The sequence below is a fragment of the Eubalaena glacialis genome, chromosome 11, assembly GCF_028564815.1.
Source record: "Eubalaena glacialis isolate mEubGla1 chromosome 11, mEubGla1.1.hap2.+ XY, whole genome shotgun sequence".
Lineage (NCBI taxonomy): Eukaryota > Metazoa > Chordata > Mammalia > Artiodactyla > Balaenidae > Eubalaena > Eubalaena glacialis.
This window is the reverse complement of record NC_083726.1, coordinates 67070654-67092773: the sequence shown is the minus strand read 5'-3', so window position 1 is coordinate 67092773 and position 22120 is coordinate 67070654. Positions and strand designations below refer to the sequence as shown.

Genomic DNA, 22120 nt, shown 5'->3' with positions numbered 1-22120 from the left:
GCCGCGCTGCTGGCCCAGCGCCCCCTCTTCGCCCCACTCCTGCTTCTGAGTCCGCGGAGAGACAGTGGCTCCGGGACAGCAGCTCCCCCGGCGCCGGCGCCGTAACTGCTCAGGACGTCACCGAGGGTTTTGGAAGGAGTCACACGCCTCGCCCCTGGCTTTCTAGGACTCACCCCCTTTTTGCCCCACCTGTGTCCCTTTCCCTTTGCTGCTGAGCCTGCCTGGACAGAGGAAGACATATCTCTAACAATCCATGCCCCCTGCTCTTCCACCGATGATTATTTTCTTGGAGGGGGGGGGTTAATTGTGATTAAAATCAATTTTAATGTGTCTTTGAAAATCCTTCCAGGAGCTTATCAGATTGTAAGTTCCATCCCCTCAAATTCAGATTCAGTCCTATTGGCATGAAATGGAAAATCTATATTTTGAACATATACCCCAATCTGCTGGGTTCCCACTTTGAGAAAGGATAGTGGAGTTTTAAATGACCCCCTCAGGGAAGGAGGGGAGCCCGAAAATGAATCTGGCCCCCAGACCAAACCCATCCACTCAGGTTCGGGGAATTTGGAAGAAGGAAGAACAGCTTGAAGGGATAACAGGCTGGGGTCACAGGTGTCCATGGGGAAGAGAGTAGAGAGGGAGTGGGGCTGGGGGAGTGAGTTGAAATTTCAGGTCTCTGGTGCCAGTGACCTGGTCTAGAAGTCCTTGCAGGGGAGTTTCCAGAGACTGGCAGTCAGGTCAGAAAGGGGTCCCCCCCTTTCCTATTCATCCTGCCCCTACTTTGGGCAGGTGGAAATGGAGCCAGTGGGTGAGGCAGGACATCTGCGTCCCTCTCAGCAGGCCACAATAGCCTGTAAGTGCCTGGCACTGTTCCAAGTGCTTCACAGGTATTCTATCTCTGCCACCACCCTATGAAATAGTACTACTGTCATTCCCACTTCAGATGGTGAAGATGAGGCTCAGAGGTATCAAGTAGCTTGCCAAGATCAAGGGTACAAGGATCCAAAGAAAGTCATTCAAATTGGACCTTCCACTTGTCTCGTTCTTGTCACTGGAGGGCAAAGCCCCCCACCTCCCGCCAAGGCAGATGATGGAGCAGGTGTTTCCATCTCAGGATTCCTGGTTGGGACTGGCCTGTGAAATGAATGCTCGGTAGGTATTTGATGGAGCCTAAGGCCTGGAGGGGGCAGGGGACTAGGGGAGTGTGTCTGAGGAAGACACTTTAAGCCAGATGGTGAGTCATCACAGGGACAATCGTGCCATACCCTGGTGCAGCCTCCGCCCTCCTCTGACTATCTTTAGATGCCTGAAAGTTGCATTAGGACAGATAAATGATAACAATAGTTAATATGCACCAGGCCCTGTTCTTGATACTTGTTAATGTTCTTGATACATTCACTGATTTAATCATCACAACAATCCTATGAGATAGGCATTATTGTTATCCCATTTTGCAGATGAGGAAGTGGAGACATGGAAAGGTTAACTGACACACCCAAGGTTCCACAACTAAGATGTGGAGCAGTGAGTGATTCTCCCCAAGCACTTATGAGTCTGTGTGCTTTACCACTCTGTAATCCTGCCTCTCAAATATACTGACAGCTCCTGCAAAGGGAGAGAAGCCCACATCCAGAGTCATTTCCCTCACACTTGGGTGCACAGGCTCCAGAGGTAGGGGGACAGATGATGGAGGCTGACTAGCAGGGCCTCTTCACACTGTCCACCCACATGATGAGCTCTCTGCCAGGGCATGAGCCTTATGGAACCCTGCCTCACTCCCTCAGGCAGGCGGCAGGGGACGGCAGAGGCTTCCAGGGAATAGTCCAGGAGGGTTAATGGGAAAGGAGGGCGTCTTGGCCGGTTGTGGCTCTGGGCTGTATTCCTCCCACTGAAGCCTCTTTGCTGAACTCTACACTTGTGGAGCCCACAGCTTCCTGAATCTTCACACTACGCAAGTCTAAAACTCCCTTCCCACCCCAGCTGCCTCTCCTCCCGCCTGGCCTCTCTCAGCTCCCTGCTCCAGGACCCCCACCACTGCCTAAGCAAGGCAACTGATACCTCGCTCCCTCCCTCTCCCACATCCCATCAGCCTCCAATTCTGGTTGATTCAACCAATGGATAACCTCTTGCATCCACCCATCATGCCCCATCCCCACTAAAACTGCTCTAGCTGAACGATGGTCTCTTCCATCACTTACTATGTGCAGCGTACTCTGTTTACTACTTTATAGACATCATCTTTTAATCCTCAGAACAATCACTATTTACAAGTGAGGAACAGAACTGAAGAACAGACAGGTGAAGTAACTTGGCCAAGGTCACACAGCTAGTAAGTAGCAATGCCAGACTCAGTCTGACGGCAGAGGCTACCCTCTTAATCACTCTTTGGTGATCACTACTCTCAACCTTGCCTTCCTCAGTCCTTCCTGTGCAGTGCCACAAGAATCTTTAATTCCTTCAACGGCATTTACTGTAAGTGCCAGCAACTCTGCTGTAAACTGGAGATCTAAAACTGGGCAGATACTGGGCTCCAGGGCTACGGAGCCTGGTGGAATTTTCTGGTAGCTCACTAACACACTAATCTGGTCAGGCCTCCATACCCAGCACAGTGTCTGGCATAAAGCAGGTGCTTAATGATTCCAGGTGGAAATGAGATGAAGTCGGTGGGACAGTCAGCTGGGGCCTGCTGTGGGCCTGTACCAAGGGCAGGGCGGAAGGGAGAGGGGCTGCTTTCCCAGTTCATTTTTCGGACAGTTTGTTTCACCTCCCTCCCGGCTGCTTCCTTGTCTCCTACCTTTTCTCCTTCTGTGCTGCAAACCTTGCTTATGAGGCTCAGCTGTGTCCTTTGAGGTTGCTGGTGGGATGGAGGGTGGGAGGTTGGAGGACGTCTTAGCTAATAGGCTGCCAGCAGGACTGCGGAAAAGGGCCAGCTTGGAGGCCAGAGGATATAAGGGCTGTGCCTGGGTACCTTGGCCTGCTGCAGCTTCCCTCAGCATCCCTGATGTGATCCCCTGGCCATGGCTTATCAACAAATGGAGAGGGACTGAGAAGAGAGCCCAGGGACCCTCACCTGGGCTCTACCTCCCGGCTCTGGAAGGTTGAAGGTCCTCTGGCACTTGTCCAGGCTTCTGGCCCCAAGGATGGTTCCAGCCCAGTTCCCCCATCTCCTCCCCTGCCCATTCCTGGGGGGCTGAGGCAGGGAGCTGGAACACTGATGGGCACCAAGCCAAACCTTCCTGGGACCAGCAGGTCACAGCCAGTCATTCCTGAGCCACTATGACAGTGGTAGAGCAGGCACGCAGAGGAGAGACGGGCTCCTACTTCTCCGGGAAGTGGGGGGCAAGCCAGAGGGAGGTCTGTGAGGGCGGGACGGGGCTGGGGAGCAGTGGGGAGCTGACTGAGGGAGAGCAGGGTCCCCACCCTTTCCTGAAGGCACATTCTTCTGGCTGGTGGTCAAGCTACCCGTGCATGGCAGGGGCAAGGAAACGGTCACCAAACAGGCCTGTGGTGCTGATGGCGGTAGCCAGAGGGTGAGGAGAGGCTGGGAGAGCAGGAGAGAAGGCAGGGACAGGTCTGGAGCTGTGCTAAAGGGAGGGGAACAGGCCTGCCTAGCAGGCAAGTTTGGTGGTATTTGAACGTGCAGGACGTGCTTTCTCCCTCCAGCTTCTGCTTCTCAAGTGTGTGTGTGTGTGTGTGTGTGTGTGTGTGTGTGTGTGTATTCCACATACCCAGGAGACACTGCATCTGCCCTTGAGAAATCAGTGCTCTGAAAAGGTGGCTCCAGCCCAGTCGTGACCACTTTCCCTCAGGCCCAGAGCCCTCTCCTTGGCTCCCTCTCCTGCACCCCTGTTGGAGCTTCCAGTCTGCACTTGCCAACCTACACCACTCCCCCGCCTCTCCCTGGGGCTCACTACCCACACTACCTCCTCCCGACATCCCCAGCCTTCCCCAGACCCTCATCTCAGGGGCTCCCATCTTCCCTGGGCCCTTGCTCAGAACTCAAACTCCGCACACACTTTGCCCTCACGTTTTAGAGACTTGGCAGGGGCGGCTGCAGGAGCCCGAGGGAGGGTTCCGTGTGGATCCAGAGCCCTCGCCGAGGAGAGGGCAAGGCTGCGAGTAACCAGGCAAGCAGGCCATGCAGAGAAGGCCCTTCCTAGCATCAGGGCAGATCCCAATCCTGCCCCCAAATCCCACTCGGGAAGTGCTGGGGCCAGAGGAAGCTGAACACTCCAAAGCCTCGGCACCAGACCCCCTGCCCGTTTCCTCCCTCCAGAGGGGACACAGCGAAAGGCCAGGGGAGGCTGCAAAGATGGGGTCCGTAGTGGCAAACAGAAAACAGAGGTGACGTCTGCAGGTCTGACTGAGAGAGAAGGCCGCAGGCCACTCCCTCCCCGCCTGGGATCAGTCCTCGGCTCCAGGATGGAGAGGCAGCCACCGGCCGCTCAGACGTCCCACCCAGGCCTCAGGAAGTCCTTCCTGCTCCTGCCTCGGAGCCCCCTCAACTAGGAGCTTTACCTCCAGAGAAATGGAGAGGCAGCGGACGCCCCTTAAACCTGCTGCAGGGCGGGCATGGAGCCCACCTCAGCATTCCCCCTCTCATTCCACAGAGGACTGGATCTTGATTTAATCTCCAGTCTCCCCCAGGCCTCAGATGACGGTGCCGGCTGGGGTCCTGGGTGCCAGGCAAAGCAGCCACTGCTGTGCCCCTGCCGGGTTCTTCTCCTCCCACAGAGCCCGGCTTGTGTCAGTTCCTCCTGCAGGGCCCCATTTCTCTACCACACGCCCGGCACTCACCACAACTGCAATTAGAAATTTCACAGAAATTGCCTAATTATTAGTCGAGATTCCTCCTCTGAGAGAATGTGAGCCCCCAGCGGGCAGGAGCTGGCCCTGCTTTGCTCCAGGCCGCATGCTTAGCACAGCCAGGGCTGTGGGCACAGAGGCCCTCAGGAGACGCTTCTTCTTTTTTTTTTTTTTTTTTAAATTTATTTATTTTTGGCTGCATTGGGGCTTTGTTGCTGAGCACAGGCTTTTCTCTAGTTGCGGCGAGCGGGGGCTACTCTTCCTTGTGGTGCATGGGCTTCTCATTGTGGTGGCTTCTCTTGTTGCGGAGCACGGGCTCTAGGCACGCGGGCTCAGTAGTTGTAGCTTGCGGCTCTAGAGTGCAGGCTCAGTAGTTGTGGCGCACGGGCTTAGCTGCTCCGTGGCATGTGGGATCTTCCCAGACCAGGGCTCGAACCCATGTCCCCTGCATTGGCAGGAGGATTCTTAACCACTGTGCCACCAGGGAAGCCCCAGGAGAGGCTTCTTGAGTGGAATAGGTAAACTCATCTCCCCCTCTCCTGCCATGGGTCCTTCTGCCTTCCTCATGGCTCCCCCAGGTCTGCCTTTCCTTCTGTTACCTTTCCACCGGTTCTTGGCCCATCTCTGTTCCTCGCACTGCCTCAGTCTGTCTCTAGCCCATCCTCTCCCTCCTCCAGGAAGTGCCCTCAGATTCGCACCTCAAACCTCTCTAGGGTGCTATTCATGGGTCCCAAGCGCTGGACTAAGCACAGGTGTCAATCTTTTTTCCAGTCCCTTAACTTTACCTAGTGCCTTTACAGCTGGACTAGATGGGGGATCTGTGTGTACTGATCAAGCCTCCGTGGTGACTTTCTCATTCAGTAAATCCAGTCCCTAAACTCAAATCTGCAGGACAAATATGTACTAATCCCTGTGCCAGGCTTTGTCCTTTAGGGAGAGTTGATGCCCTCCTCTCCTGCCCTCAGCCTTTGTATTCGCTCACTCCCCGCAGCCCCAGGCTCCAGTCCAGGCGGATGTTAACTCCTGGCTTTATCTCTCTCTGTCTCTTTCTCTCCCTCCCTCTCTCTCCCCTCACCCAACAACAACCCCACAGCGAAAGGGAAAGGAAAAGAGCGAGCGCAATGGAGGACGCACCTGTGATTGGGGGTTGAGGTCAGCAGATGGAAGTCACCGGAGGACAAGGAGAGGCGAGCAGGCCTAGGCCCCGGGCCCCTCCTTGTTGCCCTTCCAAATGCTGCGGCGGCCGTGACTGCTAACACGCGTGCAGGCACACACATGCTCCCTCTCCACACCTGGCTGTCTCTGATGCTCATCTAGCTCTGGAGCTCAAAGACCTGTTGCTTCGCTCGGCATCTTCTCACTCAGCATCCTGTCCTCTGCGTGGACCTCCAGGTTGTCAGTGGGCAGGCAGAGGAAGTGGGGTCTCAGTGAGAAGCCAGACTGTGAATGGTTTCACTCTAGCCATAAAAGGTGAAGACGTCCCCTTCTAGGGGCAGAAGGCAGCCACGGTCCTAGGGAGCAGCGCTGGGGGAGGGGTGGCCAAGGTGACCCCCTGGATCTGAGTCCTCAAGTCGGGATTACTTCCTGTAGTCCGGGCAGCTGGGGTGCTCATGACGGGGCCACCTGCTCCTCCTCTCTAGAACGGTCCTTTCAGCTCTGTGGTCTATAAGCCCAACCTCAAGAGGAAGACGAAGCTGCAGGAGGGCCAGCTGAGGCGGGGTGGGCCCAGGGGATCCACCTCCGTGTCAGGCACGGCCTGGGGCTGCTGCCTTAACCAGCGTCCTTAGCCTTGAACTCCACAAGGGCTGGAGGTCAGCAAAGGGACCACCACGTAAGGTCTGGGGAAAATCTTGCACATAAGATTTTTAGCCCAACCTTGCAGAGTTGGGTCTCAAGGCACAAGGTTGGAGAAGGCTGCCCCCTAGAGCCAGGATCAAAGAATTCTTTATGGACAGCCAGCCATTCTTGCCTTTATTTATTGCAGATATTTATTGAGTTCCTACCTAAGCCCGTGGCATTAGACTAGGTACTGGGGATACAGAATTGATCAAGGCAGGCAATAGGGTGACTAACCATCAGAGTTTTCCCTAGACTCAGGGGTTTCCTGGAATGTTGGACGTGTGTTGGTAAAACCAGGACAGTCCTAGGCAAACTGAGAGGAGTTGGTCCCTAACAGATAGAGCCCCTGCCCTCATGGAGGTTATATTCCAATGGGATGGCAAGGGTGGAGCTGGAAAGGATAAACAAATACACAAGACAATTTCACATAGTGATATCACTTATCACAAGATGTAAGACAGAGTAGGGGACTGTACTTTAGAGAGGAAGGACAGGATTGCCTTTCTGAGGAAGTAACATGTGACCTGAGGCTTGAATGATTAGCAAGCCTTATGAAACTTATGAGCACTCAGAGGAGAGCTTTCCAGGCACAAAGTTACCAAGACCCCAGGGCAGGAACAAGCTTGGCACATTCAAGAAACAGAAAGAAGGCCAGTGTGCCTGAAGTGAAATGGGCAGAGGTGAGACTAGTTGGAGTTGGCAACTGATTTGTGTACCCCAATTGCTATGGAAGCTACTGGAGGGATTTAAGCAGGGGAGTGCCATGTTCTGGTTGTTATTTTTAAAAGATTATTCCAGCTGCTGGCTGGAGAGTGGATTGGAGGGGAAAGAACGAGCAGAGGATGACCACTTAGGGAACTGCTGCAAGTGGGGAGGTGGTGGTGATGGTGCCTGGACTAAGCAGTGTCTTGGGGAGAAAGGACAGGGCAGACCCAACCGTACTTGCTAATGAATTGGACATAGGGGGTAAAAGAAGGAGAGGACCAAGTGGTGCCTAGGTTTGGGGCTGGAGCTATAGTAAACAAGGATATACCCCAAAGGACATCAGAGGTCCCTCCGTGTGGGGACTAAGAAGCAGAGAGGAGGGCTTCCCTGGTGGCGCAGTGGTTGAGAATCTGCCTGCCAATGCAGGGGACACGGGTTCGAGCCCTGGTCTGGGAAGGTCCCACATGCCGCGGAGCGACTAGGCCCGTGAGCCACAATTGCTGAGCCTGCGCGTCTGGAGCCTGTGCTCCGCAACAAGAGAGGCCGCGATAGTGAGAGGCCCGCGCACCGCGATGAAGAGCGGCCCCCACTTGCCGCACCTAGAGAAAGCCCTCGCACAGAAACGAAGACCCAACACAGCCATAAATAAATAAATAAATAAATAAATAAATAAATAAATAAATAAAAAAGAAGCAGAGAGGAGGAAGCCGTGACACGTCCAAGAAACTCAATGAACTGCCATATAGCTCGGTAGGGGTATCCTTGATGTAGCATTGTGGGAGGAGATCTATGTCTGGAATGTGCCTGCTTTGGGGGAATGAGAAAGAAATGTCTTAGGAGACAAGATGTCTGTGGGTGGGAGTTAGGAGTCTGTCTTAATACTGGTGGGGCCCAATTTAAAAGTGACTTCGGAGGGATTGGTAGTTCAGACAGGTTATCCATATAAGAGATGTTTACATGACCTGAAATGGAATGAGGGATGGTGTATTAGGGTAATGAGGTTAGCTGTAATGACCCCGAAATCTCAGTGGCTTAGCACGAAGAAAAGGGTGTATTTTTCATTCATATTACAGTCTGATGCAGGTTTGGGGAATGGAGTGGGTAGTTCTGTTCATTCATTCATTCAAGGGTCCCAGGCTCTTTCCATCATGTGGCGCAGCTGTCTTCAACATGTAGCCTCTAAAATCGTCACAGAATGGGAAGAGGGAATGAGGGCTGCATGGCAGATTGTATGGGTCCAGCCTGGAAATGGCACACATTGCTTCTGCTTTGATTCCATTGCTCAGAACTCACTCTCATGGCATCAACTGAACTGCAGGGAAGCTGAGAAGTGTTCAAAGTTCCTATTTAGTAGGTCATGTGCCAGAAGAAGGATGCTAATGGTGAACACTGGTGGTCTCTGTCACAGGCAGGGAGAATGGCTATCTCTCTTGGGGATGGGGGGGTGGGCAGTGGTGTCTGTCTTGGGTTGGGATGGGAGTGCACTCTCTGAAAGCACCTTGGAAAGGAAGCTGATGTGGGGAGAAGAGCATGCGTGGTGCATACCAGTGTGCTTTGCAGCTTCATAACCCTCCCATGCTTTCCCTTCTCATGGCCTTTCTCCAGATGAGATCGTAATTATCCCACATCTCACCACAGAAATAGCCTTGTGAACGCTTTCTCTTCTACAATTTTCTTTTCCCATCAAATCCAACTTGGATACCAAATAATCTTCTTAAGGCATGGTTTATGTCATGCTAGCCCTGTTCAATAATAACAATAACAACAATTTCAACAACAGCGATAATAATCTGTCATATTACTGTGTTGAGTGCTTTAACTGCACTATCTCAGTATCTCTCGATTGCTGTAACAAGCCAATGATGTATCATCATTGCCACCACACAGGTGGAGTGACAGGGGTTCCGAGAAGTTCCTGTGCTGTCACATATGGTAGCCGCTAGCCACGTGTGGCTATTTAAATTAAAATCAATTAAAAATTCAGTTCTTCAGTCATACTAGGCACATATCAAATACTCAACAGCCACATGTGACTAGTAGCTGCCATTCTGGAGAGGGCAGATACGGAATATTTTCTTCTTGGCAGAAAGTTCTCCTGAGTTAGGGGAAACCTGCCCAGGTCGCACAGTAAGTGGTGATCCCATCTGAGCATAAAATCCTTCAACAGCTCCATATTGCTTCCACATTTAAGAAAAAGTGTCAGCCTGCTCTTAACCTACATCCTGGGCCCAAGCTACTGTTACATAATTATCTCTCGTTATTTTCTTGCACAACCTCACTCTCCAGTGTAACGAGTTTGTTAACTCCTCTCCAATACTCCTGACATGTGCACTCATAATAAATATTTTTGCTCTCCTCCTTTCTGTCTGCCCAGCTAGTTAATTGCTACCTGACCTTAAGGTTCAAATAGCTTAAATATTTCTTGAATCAGTCCCCTCTTGCCCATTCTCACTGCCTCAGCCTGAACCACCTTTCAGGCTCTCCTCACGTGGCAACCTTTCCGCTGCTACTAACCATACTTGCCGACGTTTATTAAGCACCTGCTACATACTTGCCACTCTTCTAAGCACTGACTCTTCATCATAACACGTTGAAGTAGACATCACAGCTGTCCCCTGTCCCCATTTTACAGACGGAGTAGCTAAAGCACAGGGAGGTGAAGAATTTGTCCGAATGACCTCTCTGCTTTCTAGTCCTTTCGAAGGAAGTTCACCCTCACACTATTACCCTGGCCACATTTCTAAAGCACAGAACTGTTACTTCCCTCCCCTGGCTGCACAGAGACAGGGGAAAGCCTTCTCAGCAGAGCAAGCAAGGCCCTTTATGTTCAGAACATTTCCAACCTCAAAACCCATCACTCCACCCACAGACCACAAACTACTTACGGTTTCCCGAACCTGCCATGTTATTTCTTCCTTCTGGGCTGTCACACAGGCTGCTCCCACTGCACGGAGGACTCTTATCCCTGCCAGCCAGCTCTGAAACCATCCGTGGCGGTGCGCTCTGGACCACAGGGCTCGCTCCCTCCTCTGAACAGCCAGCACTAACTCTCTCCATCAGTGGCTCCCAAAGGAGGGCTGGATGCCGAGCTCACCTCATTAAAATCACTTCTCATTAAAAAATATATATACTCCCAAGATTCAAATTTAATAAGTCAGGGGTGGAGTCTGGGGGGGTCTCTTTTTTTAAAAACAGAAGCTCCCCAGACTATTCTGAAGTGAGGCAAATGTGGTTTACATTGCTCGCTTGGCAATTAATCATGTCCTGCCTAGATTTCGTGTGTATGATCCCCTTTATTGTTATTTAATTCTTACCTTCAATCACTCACATTCATCTATTCGACAAATGTTTACTAAAGGGCTACTATGTGCTGTGAACTCTTCTATGTGTTGGTGTGAATGAAAGAGGCACAGTCGCTATTCATGGAGATTACATTCCAGAGAGATGTGATAGCAGAATAATGGCCCCCCAAGTTGTCAATGTCCTGATCCCCAGAATTTGTGAATACGTTACTTTACACGGCAAAAAGGATTTTGCTGATGTGATTAAGCATCTTGAGATGGGGAAATTATTTTGGATTATCCAGGTTCTTAATCATAAGGGTCCTTAGAAGGGAAAAGAAGGAGGCAGCAGAGTTAGCAAGAGAAAAGGAGATGATGTAATGACAGAAGCAGAGGTCCGAGTGGTGTGATTGTTTGCTTTGAAGATGAAGGAAGACATTCAGGAGTCAAGGGATGTGGGCAGCTCTAGAAGCTGGAAAAGGCAAGGAAACAGATTTTCCCCTCGAGCCTCCAAAAGGAAGGCAGCCCTGCCATCCCCTAGATTTTAGCCCTCTGAGTTCCTTTTTTGGACACCTACCTACAGAATTGTAGGATAATAAATGTGTGTTGTTTGAAGCCACTAGATCTGTGGTACTTTGTTACAGCAGTGAAAAGAAATAAATACAAGGTATATTGGCTACTTATTTTGTGCCAGTATGTGACGGGCCTCCCCAACTAGATTATAAGTGTTTGAGGGCTCCGTGTGTTGTGTTTTTTGATTTTCCCTGCCGGCTCCCAGCGTGGCACTGGGCCCACAGTGGGAGCTCAGTATACACCTGCTATAGATTCCAGTCTCTACCCTAGAATTGTATGATTCTGATGGGAGTGATGTTTGGTAGATTTGCGGTGGGAGGATGAGGCTTGCGGAAATTAAAGGAGAAGGGAGTTGTCCTTGAGGGTGAGGTGTTTGACGTTAGAAGATGATGGGGCAGAGGTTCCGTGAGAAGAATCTTCTGAGAATCGCTTAATCCCTGAGGAGGGAACCTGATGGATAGATAGGGGCGGAAGGAATCATACTCACTGTGTACTTTCATATATCTTAATTTTTATATCTTGATTTTTAACGAGAAATTTACATCTTAAATTTTAAACGAGAACGTGATAAATTTTAAAAGTAATCACGGCAGCTGGCTTGTACAACCGTACATTTCCGGGCCCCGCCAGGGACCAGATACCCTGTAGCTCAGAGGACGAACCCCGGAACCTGCCTTTTTAGGCGGCATCCCCACATGATCAGGGGCCGGAGGACTCAAGGCCAAGCCCAGGACGCGCCCTCCACTGTGGTTCCGGGAGCGGGCGGCCTCCGGCCGGGGAGGGCGCTGTGCCGGCGGCGCAGGGGGCGGGCCGGGGGCGGAGCGCGGGCGGCCGGCGGCTACGGCTCGGCCCCCGGCTCCCGGCCCCCGGCTCCCGGCTCCCGGCTCCCGGCTCCCGGCTCCTGCTCCTGCTCCGGGCCCTGCACCTGTGACCGTCGGCCACGCTTGCCCTCCGCGCCCGCCGCCCGCAGCCCCATGGCCCCGTCCCGCCTGCAGCTCGGCCTCCGCGCCGCCTACTCCGGCCTCAGCTCCGTGGCCGGCTTCTCCATCTTCTTCGTCTGGACGGTGGTCTACAGACAGCCGGGGACCGCGGCCATGGGGGGGCTCGCAGGTACCCCGGGGCGCGCGGGGGTCGCTGGGTCCCGGCTCCGGCGGCGCGGACGCGGGCGCGCGGCTGCGGGGAGGAGCCGGCGGCTGCTCCGCAGGCTCCTTGCGGGCGGCGCTTCCCGGGGGAGCGGGTGGGGTGTTTACCCAAAACTGGCCGTGGGCAGAGCAGGCCCCGCGCGGGCCCGGGCTCCTGGGCATCCTCGGGGGACCTCAAGGACTCAGTGCCCGCCCGGGGCTCGGGGCGCCGACGTCCCGCATGTGCCATTTGCACCAGCCCCGCCGCCCACGGGTTAGCCCGTCCGCCCTCCACCCTGGACCCAGTGACAGCGTCCTCCCTGCACGCCCGCTGCTCTCGCCACCTCCTTCGCGCGGCCAGGTGTGAAGACCCAGGGGTCTTCACACACACACAGTTGTGCTGGGGGATCCGCGCCCCTTCCCTGGGGACTGGGTGAGGGCAGAGAAGAAGTGAGTGGAAAGGAGGGCTGGGGGTTCCCGGGGAAGCCCATGTGCCTCCTTCCAGGGTGGAGTCCACCGCCAACGGAGTCGCCAGCGGAGTCCTCAGCGGAGCCCCGGAGGACCGCGCTAGGGATCTGATGGAAACTGGACTTTTTTTCCCACCACGTTGGTGTCTCTTTGCCACTCTTCTGCTGTGGCTCCTGGGCCAAGGTCGGCTAAGCCCCGCCGACCGCCCTTTCTGTGCCTCAAGGAGGCCAGAGGAGGCTTGTACCGGAGTTGAGAACGTCAGTGCGCTGGTGGAGGTCCGGTGCTTACCAGTGCTCTGTACTCGCTGTGCACCTTTCGGCATGTTGTTAACCTCTCTGTGTTGTAGAATTGGTGTGACGGCGAAGCATATTATTTCTACTTGCTAACTTTTTTTTTTTTTAATGCTTTCTATGTGTGAGGCACTGTGTTAAGCAAACTGCTTCCATCATCTCATTTAATCCTTACATTAGTCCTATGAAGTAGGCATTATTATTGGGTCCATTTTACAGGTCAGGCTTAAACTGAGGCTTAGTGTAAATAAATAGCTTACTTAGGGTTACACAGCTACATGAAATTATATGTGTGGGGAAAGCACTTTGGGAAAAAATACATGAAGGTTCATAGTTTTGCACAGGATGATCTTACTCCATAATTAAACTCCTCTGCCAAAAGAGCCCTAAATGGACTAACTAAAAATAACTAGATTTGCTCATTGCCCCAAAGCTTACTGAGTGCCACACCTGGGTCAAGAAGGGATGGGAGGTGGGGTTTCTGCCCTATAAGAGGGGTGTAGGTAACCACGGCCTAAGCAGTGCCAAGCAGAGCACTTGGGTTCTCCGAGGAAGGGCACGTGGTTGCCTGGCTGTGCTGCTCTCATGCCTGCCTAGATGCCCCGCCTGTGTTTCCTCCCGGGGGGCCAGCCTGCCCACCTCTGCTCAGTTATCTGCAGACGCCTGGCTCCTTTCCCCGCTGCACCCCACCACCCACCGTGTTCCTCGTGGTTCTCCTGTCCTTGCAGTGTTTTCCTATTTCCCGTCGGCCTGCTGCTTTCCCCTCAGGAAGGCGGTGTGACTCTTCAGGCTAGGCCCAGGGGTTGCCCTGATGAGACTTGAGATGAGGGGGCTGGTTGGGGGTGAGGAGGGAGGGCTGCCCCTGGGATCAGAGCTGGGTGTGTTGGAGTCTGGCCTGGTGGAGTGAGTCCCACCGAGCTGTGTGACCATGGGCACATCGATGCCTCCTGGGCCTCAGTTTCCTCATCTGTAAGGAATGGAAGGAGATTCTGCTGAGAGGGATGTTGTGTGAGACCCCGTTCAGGTCTGGAATGCTACAGCTGTATGTCCTCTCCCCGAATCATCCATCTTTCAGCTGCCTGTCGGGGGGCAGCTCCAGGGAGTCCCAGGGTTTCCCTCTGACCTGAGCCCTGCCCTCTCTCCCTCCCTGCAGATTTCCCTTGGCCTCTGAGGCAGGCCAGCTGCGGAGCTGCCCACAGCAAGAGGTGCTAGGGCAGCGACCAGCTGGAGCAGGGTCCTGGCACCTCCCTGACAGCCATCGCAGAACCAAAGCCGCCTGGTGACGGTGGTGGTGGCAGCTGTGGCTGTGACTGTGGTGGTAGCAGTGTGGCAGGTGGGGGCGGGGTTGCCAGGGCCCCACACCCTCTCCGCTCTGAATGGTGCTGAGAGGGTCTGCAGCCAGTCAGCCTCTTCCTCTTTTGGGGATGAAGCATCAGCAGATTTGCGAGTACCCCGCTTCTGACTTGGCATTTTCCAGAGACTGCTGAGTCACCAGAGGGCAGCCCCAGCATGCTCCTTCCCCTGTGTGCCAGGCGGGGCTGCTAGGGGCTGTTGATTTCCTGGAGCCCTGGGAAAAACGTTCATGGGTAGAGACCCAGTCTCTCCCATCCTGGTGTGCAGCTGGGAAGAACTGGCTTGGAGGAGAGGCAGAAGAAATAGTTTTGCTATGGGAACGCTTGGGAAAAAGACTTGCTCTAGATCTAGTAGACCGAGGAAAGAGAATAAGAATAGAAAAGTTGCCCAGGAGTCTAACCAGCTCTGTGTTCTTCCCCGTGAGCTGTGAGCGAGAGAGGAGCAGGGGTGGAGGGCAGGGGTGTAGGAAGAGAGTAGGGCCCGGGTCCAGTGGCTCACTTGTCTGTATTTCCCTGTGAGCTCCCCTGGGCTCCTCCTGGCTCCTCACCTCCAACCCAGCCGCTGGGGGTACTTTCACTGACCATCTGTGTGCCTTCCTTGTCCTGCGCCTGTCAGCTCTGAGCCCCGAGCCACCGAGCAGAGCCCTGCTCCTTGAAGCAGGTGGGCTGGAGCGAGGAGTGAGGTCTGGTGTGGACATGCATCCGGGTGCGCCTGGGAAACTGTCCGTTCTGCCCTGAGTTATGCAGACCAGGCTTCCTGGAGTCCAGAGTGTCCCAGGGAAGTGAGCAGGGCTGAGGTGTGGGAGGGACCGGGGTGGGGTGGGGGGCTTGTGCTCCTTCACTGACCCCCTGGATGGAGTTGGGGGAGATCCCTCTTCCAAGGACAGAGGCGGGAGCCAGGGCCGGTGGGGACGGGCCTGCTTCCAGATGTGGCTTGTGTTTATCTGGAGGCCAGGCCTGTGTGCAGGGCAAGTGAGAGGTGGGGCAGGATGCGCCTGCTTATTAACAGAGAGCTGGGGCCTGGCACACCCAAAATGGTCATCTTCCTCTTCCTCCTGCTCAGCCCTTTTTGGTACGTGGATGTATGTGTGTGGGGGGGTGTTCTGGGGGCACCACTGGAGCGTGGCCAGTGGACTAAGCAATGCCAAGCAGAGCACTTGGGCCCCTATTAGAGCCCCTATTTCAACATTTCCTAACCCAGAAATTGCTGAGTCACGGGGGAATTGCTCTGACCTTACTTTTCCCCTAAGCTGGCTTCTAGAATCTTTGAGTGGTAAAGCATCTGAGAGCCATCTATTTCAGCCCCTCCGTGGCATAGTGAGCAGATAGAGGGCCAGTGGAGCGGTTGCAAAGGTACCCATCTGACGGTTCCTTGGATGTGCTCAGCGACAATACGCTTCCTTCCTCGGGCCCTTTAAGAAACCAAACAGCTCCCCCAGTGAACACTTAGGACCCGTGTGAGAGGATTGGGAAAGACTTCTGGAAAAGGTGGCTAGCACACCATCCATCCAGATCACGGAAGACGTTAAGCTGAAGCCGGGGGATTGTTATTCTGTCCACCTCTGGCCTGCTCCCACTTCCTGCCTAGGCAGGGATGGAGACAAGCTTGTCTTGCCTCACCCTGATCCCAGGGCTGGAGGGACCCATGTTCCAGGCCCCCAGCCCCCGAGGAAGGCTGAGGGTGGGCAAGGGCAGAGCCGGGAGAGTGTGGGTCAAACAGCGTGGGAAGGGAAGCGGCAGGTGTTGGCAGAGCTGAGTCCTCACTAGCAGGGAACCCTGGGTCACCGTTTCCAGGCTGGCGGGACCTTTGGGCTCCCCCGCTTTCAGATGTGGAAGCACCGAGGCTCTGAGAGTCACGAGTAGCACAGCAGTGCCAGGCCCAGGTTTCCTGGCTGGCAGTCTCGTGGTTTTCTGGCCCTTGCCAGGCTGCCTGAACTGTGACAGCTTCTGAGCTGGTAATCAGAGCAGAGATCTGTGATGACATTCCCCCCTGCCTTTTTATTTTCCCCCAACTTAGAAGAACATTATGAAATATTGTGGGCAAGTAAAAAAGGATAGGCAATTTAGTGAACGCCCTCATTCTTACCATTCAGCCTAAAAAATATAATATCATAGATTCATTCAAAGCACTCTCCCACCCTGATCTCCCTGTCAGCTTCTCTTCCTTCTCTCCCTTGCCAGAGCTGACCACTTTCCCCAGCCTTCCCGTGCTACTCTGCGTGCGGCGTGTGCGGCTCACTTTTTGAAGGGCCTCCTGACTCCTAGGATCCAGCGGCCTACACACAGGTGGACAGCTTGCAGCTGGCTCTGCCTCGTCCCTCATTCCTCCCTTGTCGGGACCCTGCGGCCCTGCCCTGGACCCTTGCCAATGGAACTGATATTTGCTCCACTCTCTGGGCTGCGGTGGCAGGCACGGCCCGGCACAGAGGGCATTCATTGTATTGGCTGAGTGGCAGCTGGCATCGTAGGGGAACTGCCCAGCCAGGCCCAGAGGGCAGGCCCAGGACCGGCTGGGGGCATCTGGCCTGCCCTTTCAGCAAACGAGTTAGTAAAATGGAGTCTGGCAGGGGACTTCCCTGGTGGTCCAGTGGTTAAGGCTCTGCGCTTCCACTTCAGGGAGCACGGGTTGATCCCTGGTCAGGGAACTTAGACCCTGCATGCCTCTTGGTGTGGCCTGAAAAGAAAATTAATAAAATGGAGTCTGGCCAAGAGCAAGAAGAAGGCCACTTGGGCACTGGGTGGCCCTGGGGGTTTTAACCACTGGGCCTCCCCATCCCATAAAACCAATACATGGAATTTGGGAAGAGCCCCACTGCCAAGAGCTCAGCCACAGGCCGTGCACCGTTACGGTGGTGGCCTCTGCAGGCTGGGGGAGCAAGAGCATCTGCAGGCTGGGGGAGCAAGAGCATCGGGGTGGGAGGAATGCTTCCCACATCTGTGGCCCCCAGGGTGGGGAGTGGGGAGTCCCCGGAAAGCAGGCTGGGCTGCAGCGGCCCTCAAACGTTCTGACTTTAGGACCCCTTTACACTCTTTAAAAAGTGGTGAGACCCCAAGGAAATTTTATGTGGGTTATATCTATCGATATGTACTGTATTAGAAATGAAAACTGAGAACAGTTTTAAGCATTTTAAAGTAATATTAAAAATAACATTGTGTTAACATAAGTAACATTTTTTTTGTAAGAAATATTCAGGTTTTCCAAAACAAAAAAATTAGGGAGAAGAATGACATCGTTTTATATTTTTTGCAGATCTCTTTAATGTGTGGCTTAGTAAAAGGCAGCCAGATTCTCCTAGCTGCTTTTGCATTCACGTCCTCTTCATATCACAGGCCACGGCCACGTGGCCTCCAGCAAACTCCACTTTACCGGGAGAGTGAAAAGGCCAACACTACTGTTATTATGCGAAGAGCCTGGCCTGGGGGACCTGCAGGGCTCCGGGGTGGGGGAGGGGGGTCGGTAGGTGAGGAGAGGGGCGCTGCCTGAGCCGTCTCTCCCGGCAGGTGTGCTAGCGCTATGGGTCCTGGTGACGCACGTGATGTACATGCAGGATTACTGGAGGACGTGGCTCAAGGGGCTGCGCGGCTTCTTCTTCGTGGGCGTCCTCTTCTCGGCCGTCTCCGTCGCCGCTTTCTGCACCTTCCTTGTGCTGGCCGTCACCGGACACCAGAGTAAGGGCCTCCGCAAAGGGAGGGCGTGGGAGGGCCGGTGGGTGGAGCGCTCAGGAGACCCGGGATTCCTGTCCTGGGTTCAACACTTATGTCCAAGGGACTGGACAGACCACTTAACCTCCCTGTGCCCGGGTTTTCTCGTTGTAAAAGTGGGGAGAATGGACGCCCCCGCCCCCCGCCCCTGGGTTGGAAGGGATCAATGAAACGCGTGGGAAGTGTGTGCTGCATTCAGCACCCAGGAGTGTGTGGTTAGCCGCCCTTCTTAGCCTCCGGCGGAGCTCTGGGATGGGAGCGCCCCCTGGTGGCTGCAGTCTGCAAGTAGCCCAAGGCTCTTCGTGCCCCCTCTGATGCTGAAGCAGTTTGGAAGGCAGTGGCCTAGGGTCAGTGTCACAGAAGCAGAGTGGATGATACGGCCCTGTGATTAGCCAGCCCTGACCTTCCCTCATCCCCACTGCTTCCTGCCTGCAAACTCTGAATGCTCTAAAACCTCTATCACACCTGATCTCTCCATTGGCTCAGTTCAGCCTCTGTTGGAGGTTGTGGGGAAGGATGGCCCGGGGCTTGTGGCATGGTGGCTAGGGTCAAGGGCAAGGTCCTCTCGAGTCACGGTTGGGTTCCTCTCCCCTGCAGGCCTCACAGACCCCAACAGCTACTACCTCTCCTGTGTGTGGAGCTTCATTTCCTTCAAGTGGGCCTTCCTGCTCAGCCTCTATGCCCACCGCTACCGGGCTGACTTTGCCGACATCAGCATCCTCAGCGATTTCTGACCTGAGCGATGAGGTCTCTGCACCCTGGTGGTCCTCAGGACCTGGACTCAGCCTCTGAGACATCGGGCGGGCCTGGACACCCCCTGGGAACCCCAGAACTGAGGCAGAAAATATACAGCAGGAGGACGGTGGTGTCCCTGGGAGCTGTCCTGTCCCCTTTGGGGGAACCCTGGGTGCCGTGGAAAGGGGTCCTGCCATGTTGCTCATCAGCCTGACTGGAGGGCAGCTTTAGACCTTTTCAAGTGGATCTATTTTCTTAGCACTCAATGGGCAATCTTTCCAAGTAGGGCCAGGGCAACAGGCAAGGGGTAGGGCAGTGGGGCCTTGACCTGCGCCTGGGGGCAGGGGTCCCTGCTGCCCTAGACACTCTCCCTCAGGCGGGGCGGGACCCTGGGGAGGTCAGGTCAGGTAAGGGATCTCTAGTAGAGACTTCTCAACCCCTTACCCCAGCACCCCCATCTTGTTGTCCCCCAAGAGTCAGGTAGCTGAACTCATTGGTCCCAGGGATGGTGACATTTGCTTCTCTTTTCCCAAGCCCTGGGGACCTGAGGGGAGTTCAGTGTCCCTCTTCCCACCCTGTTCCTCGCAGAGGTGGTTCCCATGAGTATGCTAGAGCCATCCTCCCCTTCACCACACACCCCAGAGCAGGACGCCCCAAATGAGGCCAGACTAAGGGTCTTGGGGAAGGTGCTCCTGCCCCCCGAAGGGCTTTGGGGAAGGGGGCAGCACGGGGTGGGCTAGAAGGAACCCTCAAACCTGTGCCAGGCACCTCCAGCCCAACATTTCCACTCGGCCTTCTCATGCCTGCCCCTCATGGCACCCAGATTGCCCCTAGCTCCGAGATGCCTCCTCCGCTCCTGCCCCTGCCCTTCACCTAGAGCTTTTCTCTTTTAAAATCTCCCTTCTGAAGGACAAAATCTGCTTTACTGCCTATACACTGGCCCAAGGGCTCACCTAACTCGGAAGGGAAGGGGCTCCATCCATCTTTTTATCTTAGGTTGTCATTTTGCACGGTCTACCCCTTTCCCACCTGATGTGTCCTGCCCCTCAGCTCTTTGCCTTATCTGTGTCACTGTCACTTTAGCAGAAATACAGCAGCCATTTGTATCAGCTAGCCTCTGGTGCTTTCTTATGGGGTGGACTATGGGAGCAGTGGGTGGGAATGGGGGTCTCCAGTCATCTCATTAAGCCATTTCCTTAGCTCAGAGGGGACCCTCTCCCTCTGGTCCCACTTGGCATGGGGGAACCCACAGTTCAGCTCTCCTCCTCCAGCCCCCTCAGCAAACCCCCCAGCCAGGGCGAGGATGCCCCCGGGCACAGTCTCAGCAACGTCTGTGGGATTGAGTGCCTATCGCCCCACGAGGCCAGGACAGACGGGAAGGGGATGAACGTGCTTCCCTTTGTATTCTCCAGGCTGTGAGGGCTTGGGGCCAGGTCAGAGGTAATGAGGCCGCTCCTGCTGGCTGAAGAAGCCTGGCTGCCTCGGAACCATAAAGACAGGCACCACTAGATGAGTTCGCCCAGGCCTGTTGTCTCACCCGTTCTCTCTTCTAGGCTCAGTAGATGCTTAAGAAGTCATGGTACATTAGAGCAGGAAGGAACCAAACAGTGTCTATTTCGGGAGCCTCTAACTGATAAACAGAGGCCCCAGGAGGTGACGTGACTTACCTGAGCTCCCAGCTGGGACTTGAACCCAGGTAGGTCTGATTCAGGACTCTAGGGGAGCCTTAGCGAGCCGGGTCTGCAGGCATCCATGTCCCCCACGCCCTAACGGGCCCTCTGTCTGTGGACTCAGCCCAGAGCTGCCGCCTCTTCACTACCCAGAGGTGGGGCAGGCGGGGGCAGCCGGGGTGTGTTCAGATTCTTCCTGCAAGGCAGTGGCCACAGAAGGCCAAGGAGCTGGAGGGGGGCTGCCCCCTGGAGGCCCGCTGCCCACCCCTCAACCCCCGGAGGCCCTTTCACATGAACCTTTAAAGCAAATAAAACATTTATTGTTCAGATTTTTTTTCCATTTTTTTTTTCTTTTTTACAAAAACATGCATACATACACAGGGTATGGTGGTACTCAGGAAGACACACTCATGTGCACACACATACAAACCCTCCTCTTACTCTCTGTCTCTCTCTCTCTCTCACACACACACACACACACACACACAAACACAAATACTTTCCTTCTTGGCCCCAGGCCTGGACCCCAGAAGCCTCGAAGTCTTTGCCAGGGCAGCCTCCCCTCCCCCATGTCTTCCATTCACTCTCCCACCCCCTTTCCCCTCAGCCAAGCTAGTCCTATGTAGGGCAGGAGTCAGCTGGGGTGGGGGAGACCCCAGAAAGAGAAGGCTCACGGAGTGGGGTGGTGACTACTGAGAGGTCCCTGGGGGTCATGCTGTGCTTCTGAGGGGAGATGAAGGGTTTGGCACCATTGGATCAGGAAGCAAAGAACTCCAGGAGCACCTGTCTGCCCCACCAGAGCCCTGAGATGGTTGACGCAGGTGGCCTCTGGCAGGGGCAGGGACCAGATGGGAGGCCTGCCGATGACTGCTCTCGGAGGGAGCTTTGTCTCCCTGCCCAGTGGTGGGGAGGAAGCGTCCAGAGTCATCTGAGGAAGCAGGAGAGGAGGGACTCCCCCTGCACTCAGGGATCTGGGACCCCTTGGCTCCTCCTACCCATCCTCCCTCCCCCAGAGCCTAGGAAGGGCCACTCTGGCGGAGGCCAAGTTCACATTTCTGTGTGGAGCCTGGGGCTGTGTGCAAAGTCGGGGGTCTACAGAACCAGGAATAGTGGTTGTGAGCGGGCCCGGCTGTGCCAGTCCTCCTCTGTGCAGGCCTGAGGATCGGGGGCCCAGCTAGGGGCCCAGACCCCAGAGGGGTAGACTGTGCTTCGGGGAGAGCCCTACTGGGGCCCGGCTGGCTACGCAGCTGGCCTCCTGTCAGGGTCTTCTTTGGTCCCTATGCTAGACCCAGGGGCCTTCCCAGGCTCCTTGGGGTGACTGTCAAGAGGCTGTTCTCTGGCCCCGACTACCTGCCCGAAGGATCTCTGAAGACCCCGGGAACGGGTACTGTTGCCAGAGGTTGGAAGAGAACCAGGTCCGAAGGGCAGGGCAGGGCGGGGCGCGGCGGGGGACAGATCCGTCCTGTAGCCTAAAGATTCATGGGTTCTTCCTCCTCCACCAGCTGCTCTGAGGTCCTGGGGGAGGAAAAGGGGGGTGCTGCTGGAGAGCCAAGGGCTGCAGGAAAGGCCTGAGCCCAG

General features: G+C 54.9%; 3 protein-coding genes across 8 annotated transcripts in view; 1 reads left to right on the top strand and 2 right to left on the bottom strand.

The window, feature by feature from the left end:
• RAPGEF3 (Rap guanine nucleotide exchange factor 3) overlaps positions 1-10384 on the bottom strand; it is a 32933-nt gene extending 22549 nt beyond the window's left edge. Inside the window, exon 1 of the mRNA XM_061205300.1 lies at positions 10236-10384. The gene's annotated coding sequence lies outside the window, so the exon portion shown is untranslated. The remainder of the gene's footprint in view (positions 1-10235) is intronic.
• Positions 10385-11591: 1207 nt separating this feature from the next.
• SLC48A1 (solute carrier family 48 member 1) lies at positions 11592-20871 on the top strand. Its single transcript, XM_061206443.1, has 3 exons — positions 11592-12314; positions 17937-18104; positions 18735-20871. The coding sequence occupies exons 1-3, from the start codon at positions 11900-11902 to the stop codon at positions 18869-18871; spliced, it is 720 nt and encodes a 239-aa protein (XP_061062426.1). The 5' UTR covers positions 11592-11899; the 3' UTR covers positions 18872-20871.
• The window catches only part of HDAC7 (histone deacetylase 7), a 35961-nt gene continuing 34698 nt past the window's right edge, over positions 20858-22120 (bottom strand). For all 6 annotated transcript variants that reach the window (XM_061206436.1, XM_061206437.1, XM_061206439.1 and 3 more), the window contains one exon: positions 20858-22057. In XM_061206436.1, coding sequence (XP_061062419.1) covers positions 22012-22057 — 46 coding nt within the window. In that variant the 3' untranslated portion in view covers positions 20858-22011. The remainder of the gene's footprint in view (positions 22058-22120) is intronic.

Excerpts from the sequence above, each read along its gene's own strand:
- SLC48A1 (XM_061206443.1), top strand. The coding sequence starts at position 11,900 with ATGATCAGGGGCCGGAGGACTCAAGGCCAAGCCCAGGACGCGCCCTCC. Across the intron at positions 12,315-17,936 it reads GGCCATGGGGGGGCTCGCAG|GTGTGCTAGCGCTATGGGTC; the intron begins GTACCCCGGGGC and ends CTCTCCCGGCAG. Across the intron at positions 18,105-18,734 it reads GGCCGTCACCGGACACCAGA|GCCTCACAGACCCCAACAGC; the intron begins GTAAGGGCCTCC and ends TCTCCCCTGCAG.